The sequence below is a fragment of the Psammomys obesus genome, unplaced genomic scaffold (genome assembly GCF_907164565.1).
Source record: "Psammomys obesus unplaced genomic scaffold, mPsaObe1.curated_primary_1811, whole genome shotgun sequence".
NCBI classification, from domain to species: Eukaryota; Metazoa; Chordata; class Mammalia; order Rodentia; family Muridae; genus Psammomys; species Psammomys obesus.
The window spans coordinates 2399285-2418727 of NW_026596158.1; the positions used below are offsets into that span (position 1 = coordinate 2399285).

Genomic DNA, 19443 nt, shown 5'->3' on the forward strand with positions numbered 1-19443 from the left:
GAGGCAGGCGGGTCTCTGTGAGTTCCAGGCCAGCCTGGTCTACCAAGCAAGTCCAGGACAGAAAAAAAAAAAAAAAAAAAAAAAGAAAGAGCTACCTGAATACCCTTGATTTTTATTTGCATAAATCATAATTTAAAAAAAAAACATTTATGAAACTTTTGAATACTAACGAAGTATTAAATAATACATTAAAGGGCTGGAGAGATGGCTCAGAGGTCCTGAGTTCAATTCCCAGCAACCACATGGTGGCTCACAACCCTCTATAACGAGATCTGGTGCCTCTTCTGGTGTGAAGGCAGACGCGCAGGCAGAACATTGTATACCTAATAAATAGATATTAAAATAATAATACCTTAAAATTAATGCAGCCTCTTGAAAGATTTACTGGAAACCTTTATCTTTTAAAGAAACACACACACACAAACATTTCTGGAATGGACATTACACTACCCGAGGGAGTCAGGCCTGGCTTGATGGTGCAGGCCTGTCGTCCCAGCGCCCGTACACAGGCTGGAGGCGCGAGTGGGGAAAAGCTGGGGTGTCGCGGTGCTTTCTGGGAAATGAAGTCCTCTTAGTTTGCGGGCGGCGCTGTCCTACAGGACTGCGGGCCTGCACAGTGGCTCGGCGGTACGCTGCTGCCCCCTGGCGGAGGCTGTGGGACAAACAACCAGAACCAGGGTTGGGTGAACCAGCAAAGGTCTCTTCTTGGTGAAGCAAATGAGTTTTATCGGGTTGCTTACAGGAACATGGGTGAGGTATAACTTCCAGGAGCAGAAATGGCTCATCAAGGACAGCTGCCTCATCAGAGCCCTGTTCGGCAGAGGCGACAGCTCACGAAAGCTGGGAACCTGGCGCACGCTGCGCAGCCTGCAGGCGCTCAACAGCTTGTGGAGAGCGTCCTTTGCAGGTGGCTCGGTCCGGCTAACCTGCCTCCAGGCAGCTCAGGTGGTCTCTGCTTCTGGCGTGAGGCTAGGCTCGTCGGAGTCTGGTGAATCTGGTCAGTTCCAGGGACTTCCTGAAGTCATTATGAGTTGTTGAGCTCCCCGGGAGGCTGCTAACTTGCAGTCTCGGGGGAAGCTGCTACGCGAGAGCACTTGCTCTTCCTGCGGCGACCAGGTCAGTTTTCCAGCTCTACCATCTGCAACTCAGTCCCAGGGGATCCAGCATCCTCTGTGATCTCCGTGGGTACCAGGCACATACACGGTGCACCCCACACGTGCAGGCAAAATATCCATGCACATAAAGTAAAAAACATTCTTAAAACAGAATAGTACACCTAAGGACGAGGCTCAGCAGGAAGTGGTGGCAGTGCACGCCTTTAATCCCAGCACTTAGGAAGCAGAGGCAGGTGGGGCTCTGTGAGCTCGAGGCCAGCCTGCTCTACAAAGCGAGTTAGGACTCATAGACTCACAGGACTCATAGCCAGGACTACACAAAGAGACTTGGTCTCAAAAAAATGGCGGAGGGTGGGCTCAGTAGCAGAGGGTAAGGCAAGAAAATTAGAAGTTTAAGATCTGCCTTGGCAGGCTTGGAGAGATGGCTCAGAGGTTAAGAGCGCTGGTTGCTCTTCCAGAGGTCCTGAGTTCAATTCCCAGCAACCACACGGTGGCTCACAGTCATCTATAAGGAGGTCTGGTGCCCCCTTCTGGCTTGCAGGCATACATTGTATACATAATAAATAAATAAATAAATAAATATTAAAAAGATCTGCCTTGGCTGCTGGGTTGTGGTGGCGCACGCCTTTAATCCCAGCCCTTGGGAGGCAGAGGCAGGCGGATCTCTAAGTTTCAGGCCAGCCTGGTCTACAGAATGAGCTCCAGGACAGCCCAGCTACACAGAGAAACCCTGTTTCAAAAAACGAAAAAGAAAAGAAAGAAAGAAAGGAAGGAAGGAAAAGGAGCACCAGAGAAATTCCCATCATCAACCTCAGACTTCCACACACATGCTGTCCAAACAGACGCACACATACTAACATGTGCCAACATGCGCCTACACATGCCTACACACATGGACAACAGACACACACATGGAAAGGCTGACCCACAAGCTGTTGGAAAGTTGGGGCAATCCTCTTGCGTGCTGAGTGAAGGGCAGCGGGGTAGAGGCGGGTGGGCATGAGCCAGAGTGTTCTGCGGATTTATGTCTCGGCATGTCTGATGGAACTCAGCATGTGTGGTGGGCGTGTGGCTTTCAGCGCTTGCTTTCTGCATGCAGTGTTTCACGGGCGTGTTTGGGCTTGGCCCCGAGTGTCCACGGGCTGAGCGTTCTAATAGTGAGCCCACGTGTTTTGTGGAACAGCGGCGGTGTGTCCAAGGATCCCCTGGCCCTCAGGCACTTCCATTTCCTTCTCACTGAAGCTGTTCTCACTTTTACTGCTTCCTCCACCTCAGAAGGGATAATTAAGCAATTACGAAAATTACGCCGCCACCTTCCGAGAAGTCACTCTTCCCAGAATCCCTTCAAGGAGCTAATGAGGGTTATTATTTTACATGCAGGTCCACGCTTAGTGACTCACCCTCTCCAGAACACATCATACACCGGAGGGCGCAATGTTCTCTACCAGGCCTCACGATGCTGTAGAGAATGGTTCCCTGCTATTTATCTATGGCCAGTGCTCACGCTGTCTGTCTGTCTGTCTGTCTGTCTATCTATCTATCTATCTAATTATCTATTCTCTACTTGGGATAGAACTGTATGTTAGGCAAATACACTGCCATTGAGCAACATTCCAAGCCTTCATTTTACTTTACTTTTTAAAACTTTTTTTTTTTTTTTTTACATAAAAATATATGGCATGGGTCTGGAGATGGCTCAGAGGTCGAGAGCACTGGCTGCTGGTTCAAAGGTCCTGAGTTCAATTCCCAGCAACCACATGGCGGTTCACAATCATCTATAATGAGATCTGGTGCCCCCTTCTGGCGTGCAGGCAGAACACTGTATACATAGTAAGTAAATAAATCTTTCAAAGATAAATAAAAAAAAAGTATGTCATGTACATGTGTCCCACGTGCGGGCAGTGCCTGCAGGGGCCAGAAGAGGGCGTCAGATCCCCTGGAACTGGAGTTAACAGAGGGCTGTGAGCCACCGGGCGGGTGCTGGGATTGAAGCTGGGTAGAGGATCTTAACGTTGCTGCGTCATCTCCCTGACCCGCTTTTTAGTTATCTTTTTGAGGCAGGGTCTTGCTATGTAGAACTGGCTGGTCTGGAACTCACTCTGTAGACCAGGCTGGCCTCGAACTCACAGAGATCCGCCTGCCTCTGCCCCCTCGGGGGCTGGGATTACAGATGTGTGCCACCGTGCCTGGCACTCCCTTGTGCTTTCTGAGACAGGGTCTCACTATTTGTTCAGGCTGACCATGAACTCATTCACTAGTCTACACCTCTGTCTCTGAGGAGGCGAGATGGCAGTCCTGGGCCACAAGATCTGGCTTGGTTTGCTTCTTTAAGAGATGGCTCAGAAGTTAAGGGCACTGGCTGCTCTTCCAGAGGACCAGGGTTCAATTCCCAGCACCCACATGGCGGCTTACAGTTGTAGGGTATCTGACGCCCTCTCTGGCCTCTGTGGGCACCGCACACAGGCAGAACATAAAAACAAGTCCCTCCAGTCTCATCACCACCCAGGGCTAAGCTTCTGCCTCCACCTCCACACTGCCAGGACTCCAGTGACCCACCACGCCTGGCTCTGTTGCCCTTCCTTAGAGGCAAAGGCTGCCCCTTTCCCTCTCTCCTTCCTAGCACCCTGGAGTGCATGAGGTCAGGAGGAGATGGGTGTGCGCCGAGATTTACGCATGTGGAGACTGGCTGCTGACACACGGAGACCGTTACCCTGGCTTTGGGGAACGTGGGAGCCTTTGGAAGGAAAAGAACTAAGCTGCACGGGGTGGGGTGGTGTCCTTAGCCCTGTTGCTTAACCGACAGGCACGGAACATCACTAACCTTAGCCTAGTCTACACAGTGAGTCAATTCCAGACACCTCCCCTTCCCCCAAAAAAGAGAAGGAATTGAGCTTTTATTTTACTTAGGCCCCTATTATTTTGGGCTGTTATAGCAGCAGAATATTTAATTAGTTTTTGATATTTTTTTTGGTTCTTTGAGACAGGGTTTCTCTGTGTAGCCCTGGCTGTCCTGGAGCTCGCTCTGTAGACCGGGCTGACCTCGAACTCAGAGAGATCCTCCTGCTCTGCCTCTCAAGTGCTGGGTTCAAGGCACGTGCCACCATGCCCGGCTCCAGATTTGATTTTAAAAGAAATTTATAAGGGTACGTATGCTGTGTGTGCAAGCTGAAGCTGCACCTTGGAGGTGCCGAGGTCAATGTCAGGATGGACTCGATTCCTCGGCTAGGGCGGCCAGCACTGTTAACCAGGAAGTCACCTCCCAGGCTCAGGATAGCATCCTCAGCAAAAAGCAACAAAGCCATCTCTGGGGCCATGTAGATGCCACACTTTGTCCAGATGGTCTTTCTTCCCCCCTTTTTTGATTTATTATTACTATTTTGTTTTGTTTCAAGCCATGGTTTCTCCATATACCCTGGACTCACTCTATAGACCAGGCTGACCTCGAACTCACAGTGACCCACCTGCCTCTGCCTCCCCAGTGCTGGGACAAAGGGTGTGTCACCACAGCCCACCATGAGTTACATTACCAAGATCATCCTGAAATTCAGAGACTTCTACAACGCCCTGGATTCTGATTAGTTTAATAAAACTATCCAGCTCCCGAAGAGTGACACGGAGACTTTTTATGAATTATTAATGCTTGGCCTGGGCTTCTGCTTGTTCCCCAACCAGCTCTTAACGTAAACTGTCCTGTTTATGTCTGCCACATGGCCTGTCACCTTCCTCTTGGTCTGTCTCCGCACTTGTACCTTCCTCCGTGCAGGGCTGGGACCCTTTCCCAAGTGATTCTCTCTCTTTAGTGTTTTGAGACAGGGGTTCTCTGTGGTAGGCCTGGCTGGCCTCGAACTCACACACATCCGCATGTCTCTGCCTCCCAAGTGCTGGGATTAAAGGCTTACACCACCACCGCCTGGCTCTCACCCGATTCTTTCCCAGAGGCCCTGCCTCTGCCAGAAATCCCGCCTTCCTCTCCTTTGCTAAAGGCCGCTCAGCTCTTTATTAAACCGATCAGAAGGCGCTGGAGGGGGCACTTACAAACTATGATACAGCAGAAACACCGGCAAAGTCCAGCTGGGAATCGGCTCTCTGCTGGCGCAGAGCTCAGCGTCTGACATAAAAAGACAGCCTTTACACGGTGCACGCAAACATCACTCCAACAATTTAATGCACAAATCTCAGGGGGAAAGGGCCACGGGCGTTCAGCGGAGGGGCCCTGTGGGGGCGGGGGCGGGGGTCTGGCCGGCAGCATCACATCTCATCCAGCCCATAGTCTTCCTCTGGGAAGTCGCCCACGGTGACAGCTGAAGGCTTGACAAAGGCACCGTACTTGGCCTGGCATTGGAAGTAGCGCTTCCCGTTCACACTGTGGGCCGGACGGGAGGGGGCGGTGAGGTGAGGCTGGCCCTCCGAGGGCCGACGGGGCGCGCTCAGCCGGCGGCACGGGTAGGCGGCCTTCCACCCCTGGGGGGCCACATGTTACCTGCCATCGTGCTTTCCTAGTGGCTCATCATACTGGACACCAACCCAATAGCCTGGCTTGAAATCTGTGAGTCCTGTGCAGGAGAGAAGGCTCCGTGAGAGTGTTCCAGTGAGCTCGCTTGCTCACGCTTTCTCGGGGAGCGAGCGGAAAGGCTGTGGCGGAGTCAAGGCCGCCTGCCCACCTCCTTCCTCCACCTCCTTCCCAGACAAAGATGACAGCCCCCTCACTGGCCTTTTTTCCTGCTTCTGCCCCATTCACTGGAGACCTCCTGGGGGGCAGGGCGACACTGATTTATTGCCACAGAGAAAGGCTTACGTGGCAACAGATAAACCAGGGCTGCACAGACCGTCTTAAGCAGACAATCCGGGAACATGAGGAAGAGGCCTAGATGGAAGACTTGGGGGTAGGTCTATGAGCTGGCCCCTCCATCTCTCGGCCGAACACTGCCTCCTCCATGATGCTCTGCTCAAGTGGCGAGGGACTGAACTCTGGACCCATCAGCCAAAGAGCATCTTCCCGTGAGTTCTAGCGAGCTTCTAGTCAGTGACACAGACACGTACCTACATACATGACAGTGCCCCGGCGAACAGACTGGCCAGGTGCCCGCACCTCACAGCGGCTACCCACAGAGATGGCACTGGCTTGGGCCTTCTCCTCGCTGAGGCGCTGGGCGGCCTTGGCCTCCTGCTGTGCCTGAAGTTCTTCATTGTATGGGCCTAGCTTGCTGCGCTTCATGAAGGATCGAACTGTGTCTGTGGAGGACGGGCATGGCGTCCGTCAGCCTGACCCTCACAGGTTCCTCCCGATAAGGGATGGCGTTCACGGGGAGATTCTGAGTGTTGAAGAGCTATCCCCAGATGCCCTGAGGCCCCTCACCCCGGCTCTGGCCTCTCCCCTTCCCTCTGCATCTCCCTGCAATTCAGAACTAAAGGGGTGCCTCCTGCTTCTAGGCCCTCGTCGGCCCTGTTTCTCCCCACATCGCTCTGGTCTCCCATTCATCCTCATTTGGCTCCTGACACACTTCCGGCTGGCTACCCGCCCTGACCTGCCCTCGACGCTGACTCCAGATGCCACACTACCCCGCACTCATCCCACTTGCCCCATCACTGTCCTCTTTACCACGACTGCTCCCGCAAACCAATCCCCGACCCATCTCAACCCCCTCCTTCAAGGCCCCTCTCTGCCTCCCCAGCCTCCCTTGCCATTCCACGGTGCCTATCTTAACTCCTCTCCCAGTATCTGTGGGCACCACCAATCACCCCTCACCCCCTTCCAGTCCACCACTTAGCCTGGGATGGCCCCATGCTGTAGGCCCCTCCAGCCCAGCCCATGCATTCTGTACTTTGCCTCCGTTCATAAGCTTCTGGCGAGAGCTCGAATTTCTCCACCCTGGACACGTCCTCATACTCTCCAAGCCGGACACCACTGTGGTCAATGACCTGTGGTCAGAGGAGGGAGGTCAGTGGGGACCAGGGTCGGGAGGGGGGGACATGGCATGCTGGCACATGCTGGCACAGCCTGAGCACTTTGGCAGAAGCCCTTCTCCCATCTCCTGAGCTCAGACTTCTGGAGTCAAGGCAGATCCAGAGCAAAGTTCTAGCAAGAGTTCACCCTTAAGAAAGTAAATTTCAGGCTGGAGAGATGGCTCAGTGGTTAAGAGCACTGGCTGCTCTTCCAGAGGTCCTGAGTTCAATTCCCAGCAACCACACGGCGGCTCACAACCATCTATACCCTCTACTGCCCTCTCTCTGTCATGAAGGTGCACACGCCCATAGAGCATTCAAACTAAAGAAATAAAATCTTAATAAATAAATAAATAGTAAATTTCGCCGGGCATGGTGGCACTTGCCTTTAATCCCAGCACTCAGGAGGCAGAGGCTGAGAGTTTGAGGCCAGCCTGGTCTACAAAGCAAGTCCAGGACAGCGAAGGCTACACAGAGAAACCCTGTCTTGAAAAAGAAAAATGAAACGAATCAAAACCAAACCAAATCAAAACAAAGAAAAAGAGGAGAAGGAGAGGTCAAATTTTTATACTGAGCTATCAGCCCACTTGGGAGGTGAGAGACAAGCTAAGGAAGAGAGAGCTAGCCAAGGCCACACACGGAATGTGAAGACAATCAGGGCTACATGAAATTATCTCAAAAAACAAAACAAAACAAAGAGAGGGGCTGGAGAGCTGGCTCAACAGTTAAGAGCACTGTCTACTCTTGCAGAGGACCCAGGTTCGGTTCTCAGTACCACGTGGCTCCTCCAATTCTAGGGCATCCAATGTCCTCTTCTGCATATAGGCAAAAAACTCAGGCACATGAAACTAAACAAATTATTCTAAAAAACAGACCAACACCACAAAAAGGGGAAAGGACGGAATGACGGTTGTAGTGAGCTGGCTCAGGGAGATGGAGGCTCCCGCTACCCAATCTGCCCGCTGACTTCAACTCACAGGACTCACACAGTGAAAAGAAAAACAATTGCTGGCCTCTGGGTATGCTGTCCTGTATCTGTGTGTGTGCACCATACAAACGAAACAAAACAAGCAAACTTATTGACTCTTGTAAAGGTGCCATTCGAAAGATGATTGTTTTTTTTCCGTGTTAACAATTAAACTGAGGCCATGTAGTTGCTAAAACGATCACTCATTGTTTTCAGTGTGCGCGCGCGTGCCAGCGTTGTGGAATTTTTTCTGTCTTTCCTTCCTCTCTTGCCTAGCTCCTTCTGCATGCTGAGATCACAGGTGCGCCTCGCCATAATCCCAGGCCAGAGGTGACATTTTAAGCAAAGATCTAAAGAAGTTAGCCACGTGGGCGTGAGGAAAGAGAACTATTTGGGTAGGGAATAAACACAAGCCAGGAGAAGGATTAGAGGCAGAGCTCACACAGGCTGCCTGGGTGGAACTGAGCGGGGCAGGAACCGAGTGGGGAGGGACTGAGGGCAGAATGACATGAGCTGAGGCACACAGAGCTCTCTCGTGTTCGCGATGCTCCCGGCTTGGCCGGCCTTAGTCTCATGATGGCTCACCTCAATTCTTTAGGGCTCTGTACTCTACTTCCCTCTACATAATATCCTCTAGATAACGGTGCAAACATCCATCCATTCCTTCAGGAAGCCTTTCGGATACCCCCAGGTGAAGTGTGCCCCTGGGCTGGCGCTAACCCAGTGCAGACAACTCTGGCCTCTCACTGTCTCCTAGCCACCTGCTTCTCCCCAGGCTGATCTGGGGGTTCCTCGAGAACAGGGCCTATCCTGGTTATCACATCGGGCAAAGCACTGTGTTTGTGGGGTAAGTGAAGGAACGGATGAACGAAGGAAGGTGGTGCGGGGTCCCAGGTGGCCTCACATGGATGCGGCAGCCATCATCTACAGGATAGGAGCCCAGCAGCGCGTCCTCCTGATCCAACTTGCTGTACAACTTGTCATCCGCTCCGTACAGCTCCAGTTCCATGCAGGAGGCAGGGCTGCCCACCACCAGCTCCAGTTTACACTGCGGCAAGAGGGCAGGGTGAGGAGGAAGGCCGTCCGCGGCCTCGTCGTCTGACTCCTACCAACTACGAGGGCATCCCCGCGCTTCCAGAAGATCCCGGACCCGCCCCCTCGGCTCTCCAGAGCACCCGATCCTCCGGGGCCCGGCGCCTCCCCCGTGGACTGGGACCCCGGGGCTCCCGCGCTGGGCAGGCCGGGCGCCTGTCTCTGCGACCCTTCCTCAGGCTCCGCCCACCAGCTTCGGCCCCGCCCCGGCCCCGCCCCCGGGCCACACCTTGAGCTCCGCGACGGTGAGGCTGCGGCTGTACCGCTTCTCGGAGCGGAAGCTGTTGAGGGAGCTGCTGATGAACACCGTCACGGTGGGCGCCGACACGCCCGCCACCTCCATCTCGCCGCGCCCCGTAGCGGCCCGCCGTCCGGCTCAGCCGCCTCACGCCGGCTCCGCAGCGGCCGCCGCTCCTTCTGGGCTCTCGGTCCCGCCCCCGGCCCCGAGGCTGGCCAATGCGAGCGCCACGCCGGGCGCGTCCGGCCAATCGCCGCCCCTCGGCACGCCCAGCCAATCCCGGACGCCTTCCGTGCCGGGCTCGTCCAATGGCTGCACGGGGGGCGGCCAGGCGGGCGGGAGCTCCCGGTCCGCCGAGGGCGGGCTCGGCGCGTGTGCGCTCGCCTTGGGCCGTGGTGGGGGAGGGGGGGGAGCGCCGGCTCCTTCCCCGGACGCCGCGCGCCGCGGTCCCAGCCCCTGCCGGCTCCGTGACCCGGGAAGCGAGGCTCGGGAGTCGGAGGTGACTGCCAGGTCAGCCGAAGCCCCGAGGCCGGCCCTGCGCGGCCCGGACAGCCCGCGCGCAGCGCCGCCCCTTTCGGGGCCGCCGCGCGGCCTGGCCCTTCCCGCGGCCCGTAGCGCGGCCGCGCAGGCGCAGGAGGCTCGGCAGGCTCGTCGCTATGGAGCCGGACGGGACCTACGAGCCGGGCTTCGTGGGTATTCGATTCTGCCAGGAATGGTGAGGCCCGGGCGGCTGGGGCGGGAAGGCAGCGAGGGTTGGCTCCAGGGCCGCCCTCTGACCTTCCCCCCTCCACAGTAATAACATGCTGTACCCCAAGGAGGACAAGGAGAACCGCATTCTGCTGTACGCGGTGAGTGCCGGGCTCGCGTCCCCCCGCGCGCTCCGGGCTGGCCAGCCCTCAGCACACCCCTCCCCCACCCTGTCCACCCTCCGGGCTGCCCTCCCGTCCCATCCCGTCGGGGGTCCGATCTCGTGGTGACTCCTCCCGCCACGCTCCCCCGTCGGCAGTGCCGGAATTGCGATTACCAGCAGGAAGCCGACAACAGCTGCATCTATGTCAACAAGATCACGCACGAAGTGGAGTGAGTGGCGGGACCCCGGCGTGGGGCCCGGGTGTCGGCTCGGGACGCGCCGTCTGAGTGTAATTGCTCGCTTCCCTCCCCCTTCAGCGAGCTGACCCAGATCATCGCCGACGTGTCCCAGGACCCCACGTTGCCGCGGACCGAGGACCACCCGTGTCAGAAGTGAGTGCGCAGCGGGCGTGGGGAAGGGGGGTGGCTGTCCCCCCGGGGCCATTCCCACTTGGGGTAACTGAACCGTCGCCTCAGGTGTGGCCACAAGGAGGCGGTGTTCTTCCAGTCGCACAGTGCCCGAGCTGAGGTGAGGAGCGCACGGCTTCCTGGGGGGCTGGGCGCTCGCCCAGGGGTGGGTTCGCCGGTTTTAGCTTGAACCGACGCTGCCCGGAGTGAAGGCTGGGGAAGCTCCTTGGTTCGTTTGGGCTGGGGCACCCCACACTGCTCCTCCCCGGCCCAGACCCTTCCTGAGGAAACGTTCTTACTGCCAGGATGCCATGCGCCTGTACTACGTGTGCACGGCCCCGCACTGCGGCCACCGCTGGACCGAGTGACCTTCCCTTCCTCCGCCTGTAATAAAGGCCAGTTTTTCTATGCCAGAGTTTCGTGTTTATTCGCCTCGAGGGCAGGAAGCCGCCAGGGTGTCAGGCTGCGCGGTGCAGGGTGCGGTGCTGCGCGTAAGCCTCGGGCCGGGAGCTGGTGAAGCCGCAGTCTTCGCACACGTGCAGCTTCTCCCTGCGCTCCCGGTAAGCGTAGCTGGCCGGCTGCCCGTGCACCTTGGCCAGATGGGCCTCCAGGGAGCAGCGCTGCGTGAAGGCTTTCCCGCAGGCCCCGCAGCGGAATGGCCGGATCCCTGCGGAGACGGGCAGCGGAGGCCGGGGCCTTAGGTTTCCTGTCGTGGTCCAAGCTGGGCCCTGCTGTGGTCATGGCCCACCGGCCACCTACTAACCTCTACTTAGGGCAACAGGAGCCAGACTGTGAGTCTGCGCCATCCCCCAACAGGCTCCTGAGAGAGGGGGGAGCCTGAGCAACCGGGAAAGTCCCCTTGACTGCTCTGAATCTGTAGTCTAAGATTTATTGATTTTTGAGACAGTCTCGCCGTGTAGCCTTAGCTGGCCTAGAGCATGGATCAGCCAACCTCTGCCCCCCACGTGCTGGAATTAAAGGCAAGTACCACCAAGCCTGGCTTCACTTCTCAATACATTTGGGGGGGTCTGCAAAATGTGCAAGTGTGGAGGGGGTCTGTTCTTTCCTTACACCACAGTGGGTCCTGGGTATTGAACTCAGGTTGTCACGTTTGCCAACGATTGCTTTTACCCACTGAGAAATCGCGCTGACCCCTGGAACCTGAATTCTGTAGCCAGCCCCATCTCCACCCTCCGCCAGGCCCCTTCCCCGGTGCCACGTATACCCTCCTCCCGTGAGGTCCGCCATGTCTCGGGTCTCCCGTTGCTGTGTCCCAGCTGCATACCCCCAGCCCTGGAAACCCCATGCCCCACACCTCTCCTCTGTCTCATTCTGTCATTACCATCCCTGTCTGTCCCTGCTGTCTCTCACCAGTGTGAGTCCTCATGTGGCGCTTGAGATCGAAGGCATCGTGGAAGCCCTTGCCACAGCAGTGGCACACGTGACGCCGCGCTGGGCTGTGGCATTTGAGGTGCCGGGTCAGCATGCGCTGCAGTGGGAAGGCCTTGGGGCAGAGTGGGCAGCCAAGTGTCCCCGGGCCCCTGGGAGCAGAGGTCAGTGTTCCCTGTGAGGACTGCCAGAGGGGTGCAGGAGTTAGCACGGCCAGACGGACTCCCCCATCTCCAGTCTTCGCTGCTCTGCAAGCCATTTGCGGTGTGCCCAGGGCTGAGGACAGCTAGAAGAGTGACTGAGCGGGCACAGGTGGCACCCTCTGCCCACAACCTTCCCTGACCAGTTCCCGCCACTCTGACCTTGTCCCTCCACAGCCAAGAGCACACCTTGCTAATACAGGCTTTCCTGGTTTATCTGAGCCTGCAGCTCCCACCAGGAAGCAGCTCCGTGCGGAAGTGGACTTCTGTTCTTGCTGAACACTTAGCAGCTTGATCAGGGCCTGCCAGATACTGGTGACCTGGCACACACGCAGTTCTGACTAATATTGTCCTTCTTCCAAAGCCAGTGCGGTCGGCCTCCTCCTGGGAGGCCGAGGTAACCCAGCTGACAGCGCCCACCCACATCTGTTACCTTGCCCAGCGTTCCGACCTAAGTCGCCCGTACTTAGCTTTTGGAATCCTGTTTGCAGCCACTGGGCACAGATCCCGGGAGCGGGGCCTTACCGCTGCCACCTACCCCAGGAATATGGGTCTTAACTAAGACTGGACTGAGTTGGCTGCTGGGAAGGGAGTGGCATGCCGGGTGAAGAACAGGTCCCGAGCTGGAGAGCATGCGCAGAGGACCTGGAGTAAGGGGCGACCAGCTTCCCGCGCTCGAGGGAAATTCATCCCTGCCCCGGCTGCCAGTTGCAGACTCACCCCTGCCCACGTGTCTCTCAGACCAGAAGCTCTGTGCGCTGGTGCCACTGCCAGGCTGCTGCAGTCTGGGAAGAGAAGCCAGATGGTGACGCCCTGTGTCTCCCTGACCCTTGGCCTCCGGTCCAGTGAGGTGCGTACCTGGGATATAAGCGTCTCCCCGGAGCTGGTCCGGCAGACGGCCCCAGTTCGGTGGCTGTGGACGCCGACTCCTCACAAGGAAAACCCGAGGCATTGCTTTCGGGATGGTGAGATGGCTTCTCACAGGGCTGCCTCCTCCATCTGCTGCCTGTCAGACCTCAGCCCAGAACGAGGTGAGGTCAGGAGACCCATGGAAGCCTCATTCTCTTCATGCAAATTCGGGGAGCAGCCTGGGGAGCAGCCTTAGCTGGCTTCAGTTTCCTCTGCTGTGGGGCCTGCCATCATGGCTCCTCCCCGGGCCATGTTCCCAAGGAACTGCAGTCTCCAGGGGCTGAGACACTTAGGACATCCTTGCCCCCAGGGAAGCTTGAGAGAGAGAAGAGCCTAGGCTGCTCCTGGGGGCAGAGAAGAGAAACACACATGGCTCCAGTCCTGCCAGGTCCAAGGACCCCAGGGAGTGTTTGCCAGGCAAATCAGTGCCCCAGACATCCATCAGGCTGCCTGCTTATTCAAATCACCGCGGCTGTCCGAGGATGCGGTGGGGACAGCTGTGATTGTTCTGTGCCATTGGTGTAGGGTGACGGCAGACTGTTAGTTCAAGGCAGGAATAAAGATCCGGGCTGTGCGTCCTTAGGCAGGAAGCTCTAGCTCTCTGATCATTTTGGCCTAGGGCATCAAAACGATGGTTTGTGGGTGTCCGGTTCCTGGTGAGTGCTCTGGACTCCTCCCACAGCTGCCACACTTTGGGTAGGCTTTTCTGGATCAGTCCCCACCTGAGGTCTGACTGGGAGTTCAGGGTTGTGAGCGTTGGTTTATCTAACCATCTGCGAACTTAGTTCCACACTTCTGGCTAGAGGCAGAGCTTACTTAGTTCAGCACTGAAAACGAGCACACTGGGCCATGAGGGAGACAGCAGTGACACCCAGAACGGTCAACCGTGAAGACCAGTGACCCAAGCTGGGAGAGATAAACTGAGGGGGACTCTTGGAAGCAAAAGAAGGCCCTAATCCACCCTAGGGTTGGGATAGGGGTCATCATCAGGCCTGCATGCCGAGTGCCTTTACCCCTTGTGCCTCTCCGCACTCCGACTTTCAATAGAGGGTCATATGTAGCCCAAGCAGACCTTAAGTTGCTAAGGATAAAACCTAATCCCCAGTCAAAGGGAAGTCATTACAAAGGTTTCGTGGGAAGAAAAGGTACATTTCACTTTTTTATATCAAGCTGGCACAAGCCCAAGTCATTTGGGAAGAGGGCAGAATTGAGAGAATGCCCTCACCAGCTTGGTCAGTGGGCAAGGCTCTCTGGGGAACTCTTAATGTGGGAGGGCCTAGATCACAGAGCAGTGTTGCCCCTGGGCCTGTGGGCCTGTAAGAAAGCAGGCCAAGCAAGCCAGGAAGCAGCACCCCTCTACGGCCTCTGCATCAGCTCCTGCCGCCAGGTTCCTACCCTGCCTCTCTGGGAGGATGGACTGTGATGGGGAAGTGAAATAAACCCTTTCCTCCTGAGTGGTCTTGGTGGGTTTTTGTTTGTTTGGTTTTTTGAGACAGGGTTTCTCTGTATTAGCTCTGGCCTCAGATTCACAGATAACTTCCTCTGCCTCCTGAGTGCTGGGATTGAAAGCTGTACCACCATATCCAGTGACTTTTTTTTTATTTTTATATCAATCCATAGAAACCCTAAGACATGAGGGTTCAAGGGATTCACATGTCCAGGCTTATGTGGGAAGTGCTGAGCCATCCCACCTCCCTCCCACTACTTTTAAAACAAAATAAAAAAGAGGGTCTTTTGTATCTTGAGCTGGCTTCCGCTGACTCATATAGCCAAGGATGGTCTTGAACTCGTGATCCTCCTGCTTCTACCTTTCAAGTGCTACGACTGCGGGCATGCACCACCAAACCTATCCTATGTAGTGCCAAGGATGGACCCCCCCAGGGCTTGGTGTATGCTAGGCCAGCACTGTATTGAGTTACATCCTCAGCCTGGGGAGGGTTTCTTTGCATTTCCCATGTTATGATCTGAGTATGACATGTCCCTTTGAAAGGCTTGTGTGCTAAAGAATTGGTCTCATTGGCTGGTGAATCCCCCTGAGAGCTGATTAGCTCACCAGAGTTCCAAGGTCCCCAATGGGTTAATCCATGGATGCATTCATAATCTGATGGCATTCCTGAGGCGACAGACACTGTAAGGTGAGGCCTGACTGGAGGGATGGAGTGCTGACCATACCCAGCCTTCTCAGGGTGAGCCAGCTTCCCCTTCGGCCCACAGCAGCGTGGCCAGCCAGCTGCCACCGCCTAAACAAACCTGTTTTCTCAGGTCCTTTCGTAATGATGTGCCTAACAAGGGGAGGGGCGGGCTTTTGGATTCCTAGTGGGGGAGAAGGGAAAAAGCCTGGCCTCATCTGCATGCCCAACCTTGCCACTTTCTCTCTGTAGGCCTGGGTCAAAGTCACCTACCTCCCAAGGAACCTTGGAAAAGGGTTGGTGTGTCCATGTGTCCGTGTGCCCGTGCATGTGGGCGCAGGGGCCTCGGAGGGCAGAGGCATTGAACAAAACTCTGGTCTTCTGGAAGAGCAGCTACTGCTCTTAACTGTGAAGCCAACTCTTCAACTTTATTTTTTTCTTGTTCCTTTTTTTTTTTTTTTTTTTTTTTTTTTTTTTTTTTTTTTTTTTTTTTTTGCTTTTCAGGGTGGAGGAAGGCAGGGAGTCTGATGCAACACAGGCTGGTCTCAAACTTAGTATGTGCCCTCTGTCCTGTCCTTGACCATGCAAGGAGGAGAGTCAAGCTGTTGTGCAGCATGATCCTTCAGGTCCAACAGTGTAGGTTTTTGTTACTTTTTAGCTTTTCAGGACAGGTTTCTCCGTGTAACCCTGGCTATTCTGTAGACCAGGCTAGCCTCGAACTCACAGAAATCTGCCTGTCTCTGCCTCTCGAGAGGTGCACTGTTACTATGTGACTGCCCACGAAGGGACCTTCAACAGCACCAGAGGCCTGTGACCATTTCTTCAGGAGAGTGGATGGGTTGAAGCTGCTTAGGATGGCCCCATTTGTTTTTTGATTTATTATTTATACAGCATTTATGCCTGTGCACCAGAAAAGGGCATCATTACTATGGACAGTTGTGAGCTGCCATGTGGGTGCTGGGAATTGAACTCAGGACCTCTGGAAGAACAGCCAGTGCTCTTAACCTCTGAGCCATCTCTCCAACCCGAAAGCCCTGTTTTTTTAGGAGACCTCTCTGCTAGATTCCTCTCTACAGGGACTTGGGACAGTATGTATGAGGTCACGAGACTGGTCTTCTTAGGAACATACTGTCAGAATGCCTAGTGCCTGTGGGAGCTGGCAGCTCGTGGAATGAAACGGGACACAGTCCTCTTCCCGGTGAAGGCATTGCCGGTTGTTCAGTGGTGTCTCCTAATTCCTGTTGCAGAATCGACAACAGCAGCCTGGTCTCTGCAGGATGCAGTGTGGCTTTAGCCTGGGGCTGTCAGCCAATAGTGCATGTTCTGAGGACAGAGTCAGGCCCATGGCGACCACCGGTGCCAGTGGACGTGTAAGCGCCCTCAGGGTAAGGCTAGCTCCTCCTTGGAGTACAGCTGGGCTTCAATGGCAAAGTGCCACCTGACCCCGCAACAGCTCAGGATGCTGGGATGGGCTACAGGAAGCCAGGATATGCATTCACCATTATCGCTGGTCCTGTGCTTGCTGTCAGCAGGTCAACACAACAGGGCCTGGAGCTAAAGCAAAGCTAAGTTTCCAAGCTGGCTCATTCATGCAGAGGCCCTCTATCCTCTCTCTGCGTCCACTGAGGAGGGCTTTGCAGACAGGACAGGTTGTGGAAACAAGTGTCAGTTTATTTGCTCACAAGTCTATTCCTTCAGAACAGGAGGGCTTTGGGAGAGGGCTGCAATATCTCAGTCCCCCCGTGCCTTCCTTCTCACAGCCTGTACTAGCAGTTCTGAGTAGTGTTCCAGCAGGGCCTGCAGGTTTGGGCTGGCCAGGGGACAGAGTGTAGGTGGGGACGCAGGATTTGGGTTAGGCAGTGTTTGAGGTCTGGCCAAGTTAGGGGCAGCCATCCAGTTGCTGGCTTCCAGCTGGCTGTGGATCCAGTGGAAGGCGGAGGCCAGCTCGGTCTGTGCCTGTTGGTGTTCGGCCCCCGGCTGGTTGCTGGAGACCAACTGTAAGGGATGGTGAGCTTATCAGGGGCATCAGAGGACAGGGAGCCCTCACCTCTCTCCCAGCCTGCCATGGTTCCTCAGCTTACCATTCGGTGAAGGTCCAGGGCTTCCTGGAAGGCAGTGCGCAGCCTGTGCAAGACTGGTTCCACACTGCCCAGATCAAGGAGTGCTGTGGGCAGGGCCTCAGCTGGGAGTGCTGGCTCCCCAGCATGTCCAGGGCTGCCCGGGATCGCACTTGGTGCATCTGCGGTGGAGAGGAGTGAAGAGCGAGGATACAATGACTTTCCAAATGGCCTGAGAGAGGCCAAGTGGCTGGGCCAATGATTGTTGGCCCTGGAGCACCTTCGGTCCCTGAGGCTCCTCCTCCCCACGGGGCTCTGGAGGCCATAACCTTGTCCATAAAGCTACATTGCTGACCCCTTCTTTCTCTCAGTAGCTTGTGTCATCTTGTGACACTTGGATTTCTGTCTGAGCACCCCCCTAGTGAAGGAATCAACCCTCTGTCACCATGTCTCATGTGCCCAAGAACCTAGAACTAAGCCCAGCATATGCTGGTTGACTATGTTAATGAGTGAGTGAATGGATGGATGGATGACCAGCACAGTCCCTGTGACCAGGCTGAGTGTCCCACATGGGAGATGAGGCAGCCAGTGCAGGAAGTGGGCTAGGGCAGTACTCACCGGCAGCGGGCTCCGGGGGTGCAGCACTGCTCCCAGGCATCCTGGACCGGCTCTCTACAGGTTGGAGGTTGCTGGGATGAGCAGGAGGGATAAGGGGCACAGAGGCTGAGGCCTTTGGGAGAAACACAGAGCTGTGGAGTCTCAGGGTGCTCGCATCCACGGGGCTGGGTGCTGGGAAGCTGGTTGCTGTCACCGCCACACCAGGCTGGGTGTCCACAGGCTCCTGAGACCATCCATGTGTGGTGGGTGGCTCCACAGTGGGCGGACAGAGGAGCTGGTCACAGACACTGGATAAGGTCAGTTTCAGGTTGGCCCGGGCCTCATGGTTACCCCAGGAAGGCAAGGCAGGCTCTTGGCCTTGAATGCTAGAAGTAGAGGTCACTGTGGTGGGGTCAGCGTGGAGTTCCTGGTCCGGGGAAACCAATTCTCCCATGGATACAGGCTTGTGAAGTGCCCTGGACAGCTCATCTGTCACGGGGCCCTCGCTGTCCCCAAGAGAGATGCTGCGTGTTATCTTGGCATGTGAGCTGGCTGTGGTCTCCAGGTAAGAACACACAGAGGGGGCACAGATGCTCTGGCCCAGGCCTGCAGCAGGTACAGATGTGGGTGTTGGAGGCTTCCTGTCTGGAGGTGGCATGGAGGAACAGGCACGGGACACCAGGCCTGCAGAGGACGCGGCTGTGAGGAAGGAGACTGTTTACTTGCACACCGACCTCAGAGTCCTGCCCTAGAACGGGTCTGAATGGACACTGCCCATGGCTCACCTGGGCATCCAGGGCTGTTCCTCTGGGAGTGGGGACATTCACTTGGTAGACACAAGGCCTCCGGAGTCTCCTCAGCTTTCTGCCCCGGGAGGACCTGCAAGCACCGTCTGTGATAAGGACTAGGCCTCCTGGCTTGCAGCCCCATGTCCTGAGAGTGACCCCAATACTCACATTGGTCCCATCTGAGGACATGTAGCCAGTACCTGCTCTCAGGAGCCTTGCTCTAGGCTGGCTGCCCCCTTGGCCTGTGGGCTTGACCTCTGGAGACTTCATAAGGTGCAGGGGCAGCCGGGGAGGGAACCTGGGGAGGAATCCAGGTGTGAAAGACACGCTCATGTGGTCTTAGCCTGGGGTCACTGGGGGTAAAGGGAAGGGTAGGGTCACTGGCTTCTACCTGGAGGGCTTCTGGAGGCGTGAGAGGAACTGGGTGGAGATGCTCAGCCGGGGACTGAGGAAGAAGTCATCAACCTCCGAGATCTTTATGTCTCCCAGTGGTCCACGAAAGAGCTCTAGAAAGACATCCATGGGCCCTCAGGCCTGCTGACATCTCAAATGTCTCAGGTGTGGAGTGTGGGGCCAAGCTGTCTGCTCACCCACCTCTCCTGGCCTTCACCACCCTACCAGGAAGACTATTCCAAGGACACCCACACTGTGCTTGGCACTGGACACACACACACACACACACACACACACACACACACACACACACACACACACGACACACACACACACACACACACACACACACACACACACACACACACA

The 19443-nt window shown here is 55.9% G+C and overlaps 4 protein-coding genes across 4 annotated transcripts in view; 1 reads left to right on the forward strand and 3 right to left on the reverse strand.

The window, feature by feature from the left end:
- Nucleotides 1–5257: 5257 nt before the first annotated feature.
- On the reverse strand, nucleotides 5258–9552 carry Tbcb (tubulin folding cofactor B). The gene is made up of 6 exons (XM_055594834.1): nucleotides 9347–9552; nucleotides 8930–9073; nucleotides 6938–7034; nucleotides 6156–6347; nucleotides 5596–5668; nucleotides 5258–5478 (listed from the first exon to the last, which is right to left on the reverse strand). Exons 1-6 carry the CDS (start codon nucleotides 9458–9460, stop codon nucleotides 5364–5366), a joined length of 735 nt encoding a protein of 244 aa, XP_055450809.1. The 5' UTR covers nucleotides 9461–9552; the 3' UTR covers nucleotides 5258–5363.
- Nucleotides 9553–9747: 195 nt separating this feature from the next.
- Polr2i (RNA polymerase II subunit I) lies at nucleotides 9748–11025 on the forward strand. The gene is made up of 6 exons (XM_055594836.1): nucleotides 9748–10070; nucleotides 10149–10203; nucleotides 10362–10435; nucleotides 10523–10597; nucleotides 10682–10733; nucleotides 10918–11025. Exons 1-6 carry the CDS (start codon nucleotides 10012–10014, stop codon nucleotides 10978–10980), a joined length of 378 nt encoding a protein of 125 aa, XP_055450811.1. The 5' UTR covers nucleotides 9748–10011; the 3' UTR covers nucleotides 10981–11025.
- On the reverse strand, nucleotides 11013–13251 carry Ovol3 (ovo like zinc finger 3). The gene is given in 4 exon segments (XM_055594835.1): nucleotides 11013–11279; nucleotides 11984–12185; nucleotides 12922–13023; nucleotides 13025–13251. Coding segments are annotated over 4 exon segments (642 nt in total). The 5' UTR covers nucleotides 13154–13251; the 3' UTR covers nucleotides 11013–11070.
- Nucleotides 13252–16659: 3408 nt separating this feature from the next.
- Nucleotides 16660–19443, reverse strand: part of Wdr62 (WD repeat domain 62) — a 38638-nt gene continuing 35854 nt past the window's right edge. Inside the window, exons 28-33 of the mRNA XM_055594998.1 lie at nucleotides 19073–19187; nucleotides 18850–18979; nucleotides 18679–18772; nucleotides 17915–18592; nucleotides 17321–17478; nucleotides 16660–17234 (exon numbers count right to left, since the gene is read on the reverse strand). Of these exons, the coding sequence (XP_055450973.1) occupies nucleotides 16971–17234; nucleotides 17321–17478; nucleotides 17915–18592; nucleotides 18679–18772; nucleotides 18850–18979; nucleotides 19073–19187 (1439 nt within the window). The 3' untranslated portion in view covers nucleotides 16660–16970. The remainder of the gene's footprint in view (nucleotides 17235–17320; nucleotides 17479–17914; nucleotides 18593–18678; nucleotides 18773–18849; nucleotides 18980–19072; nucleotides 19188–19443) is intronic.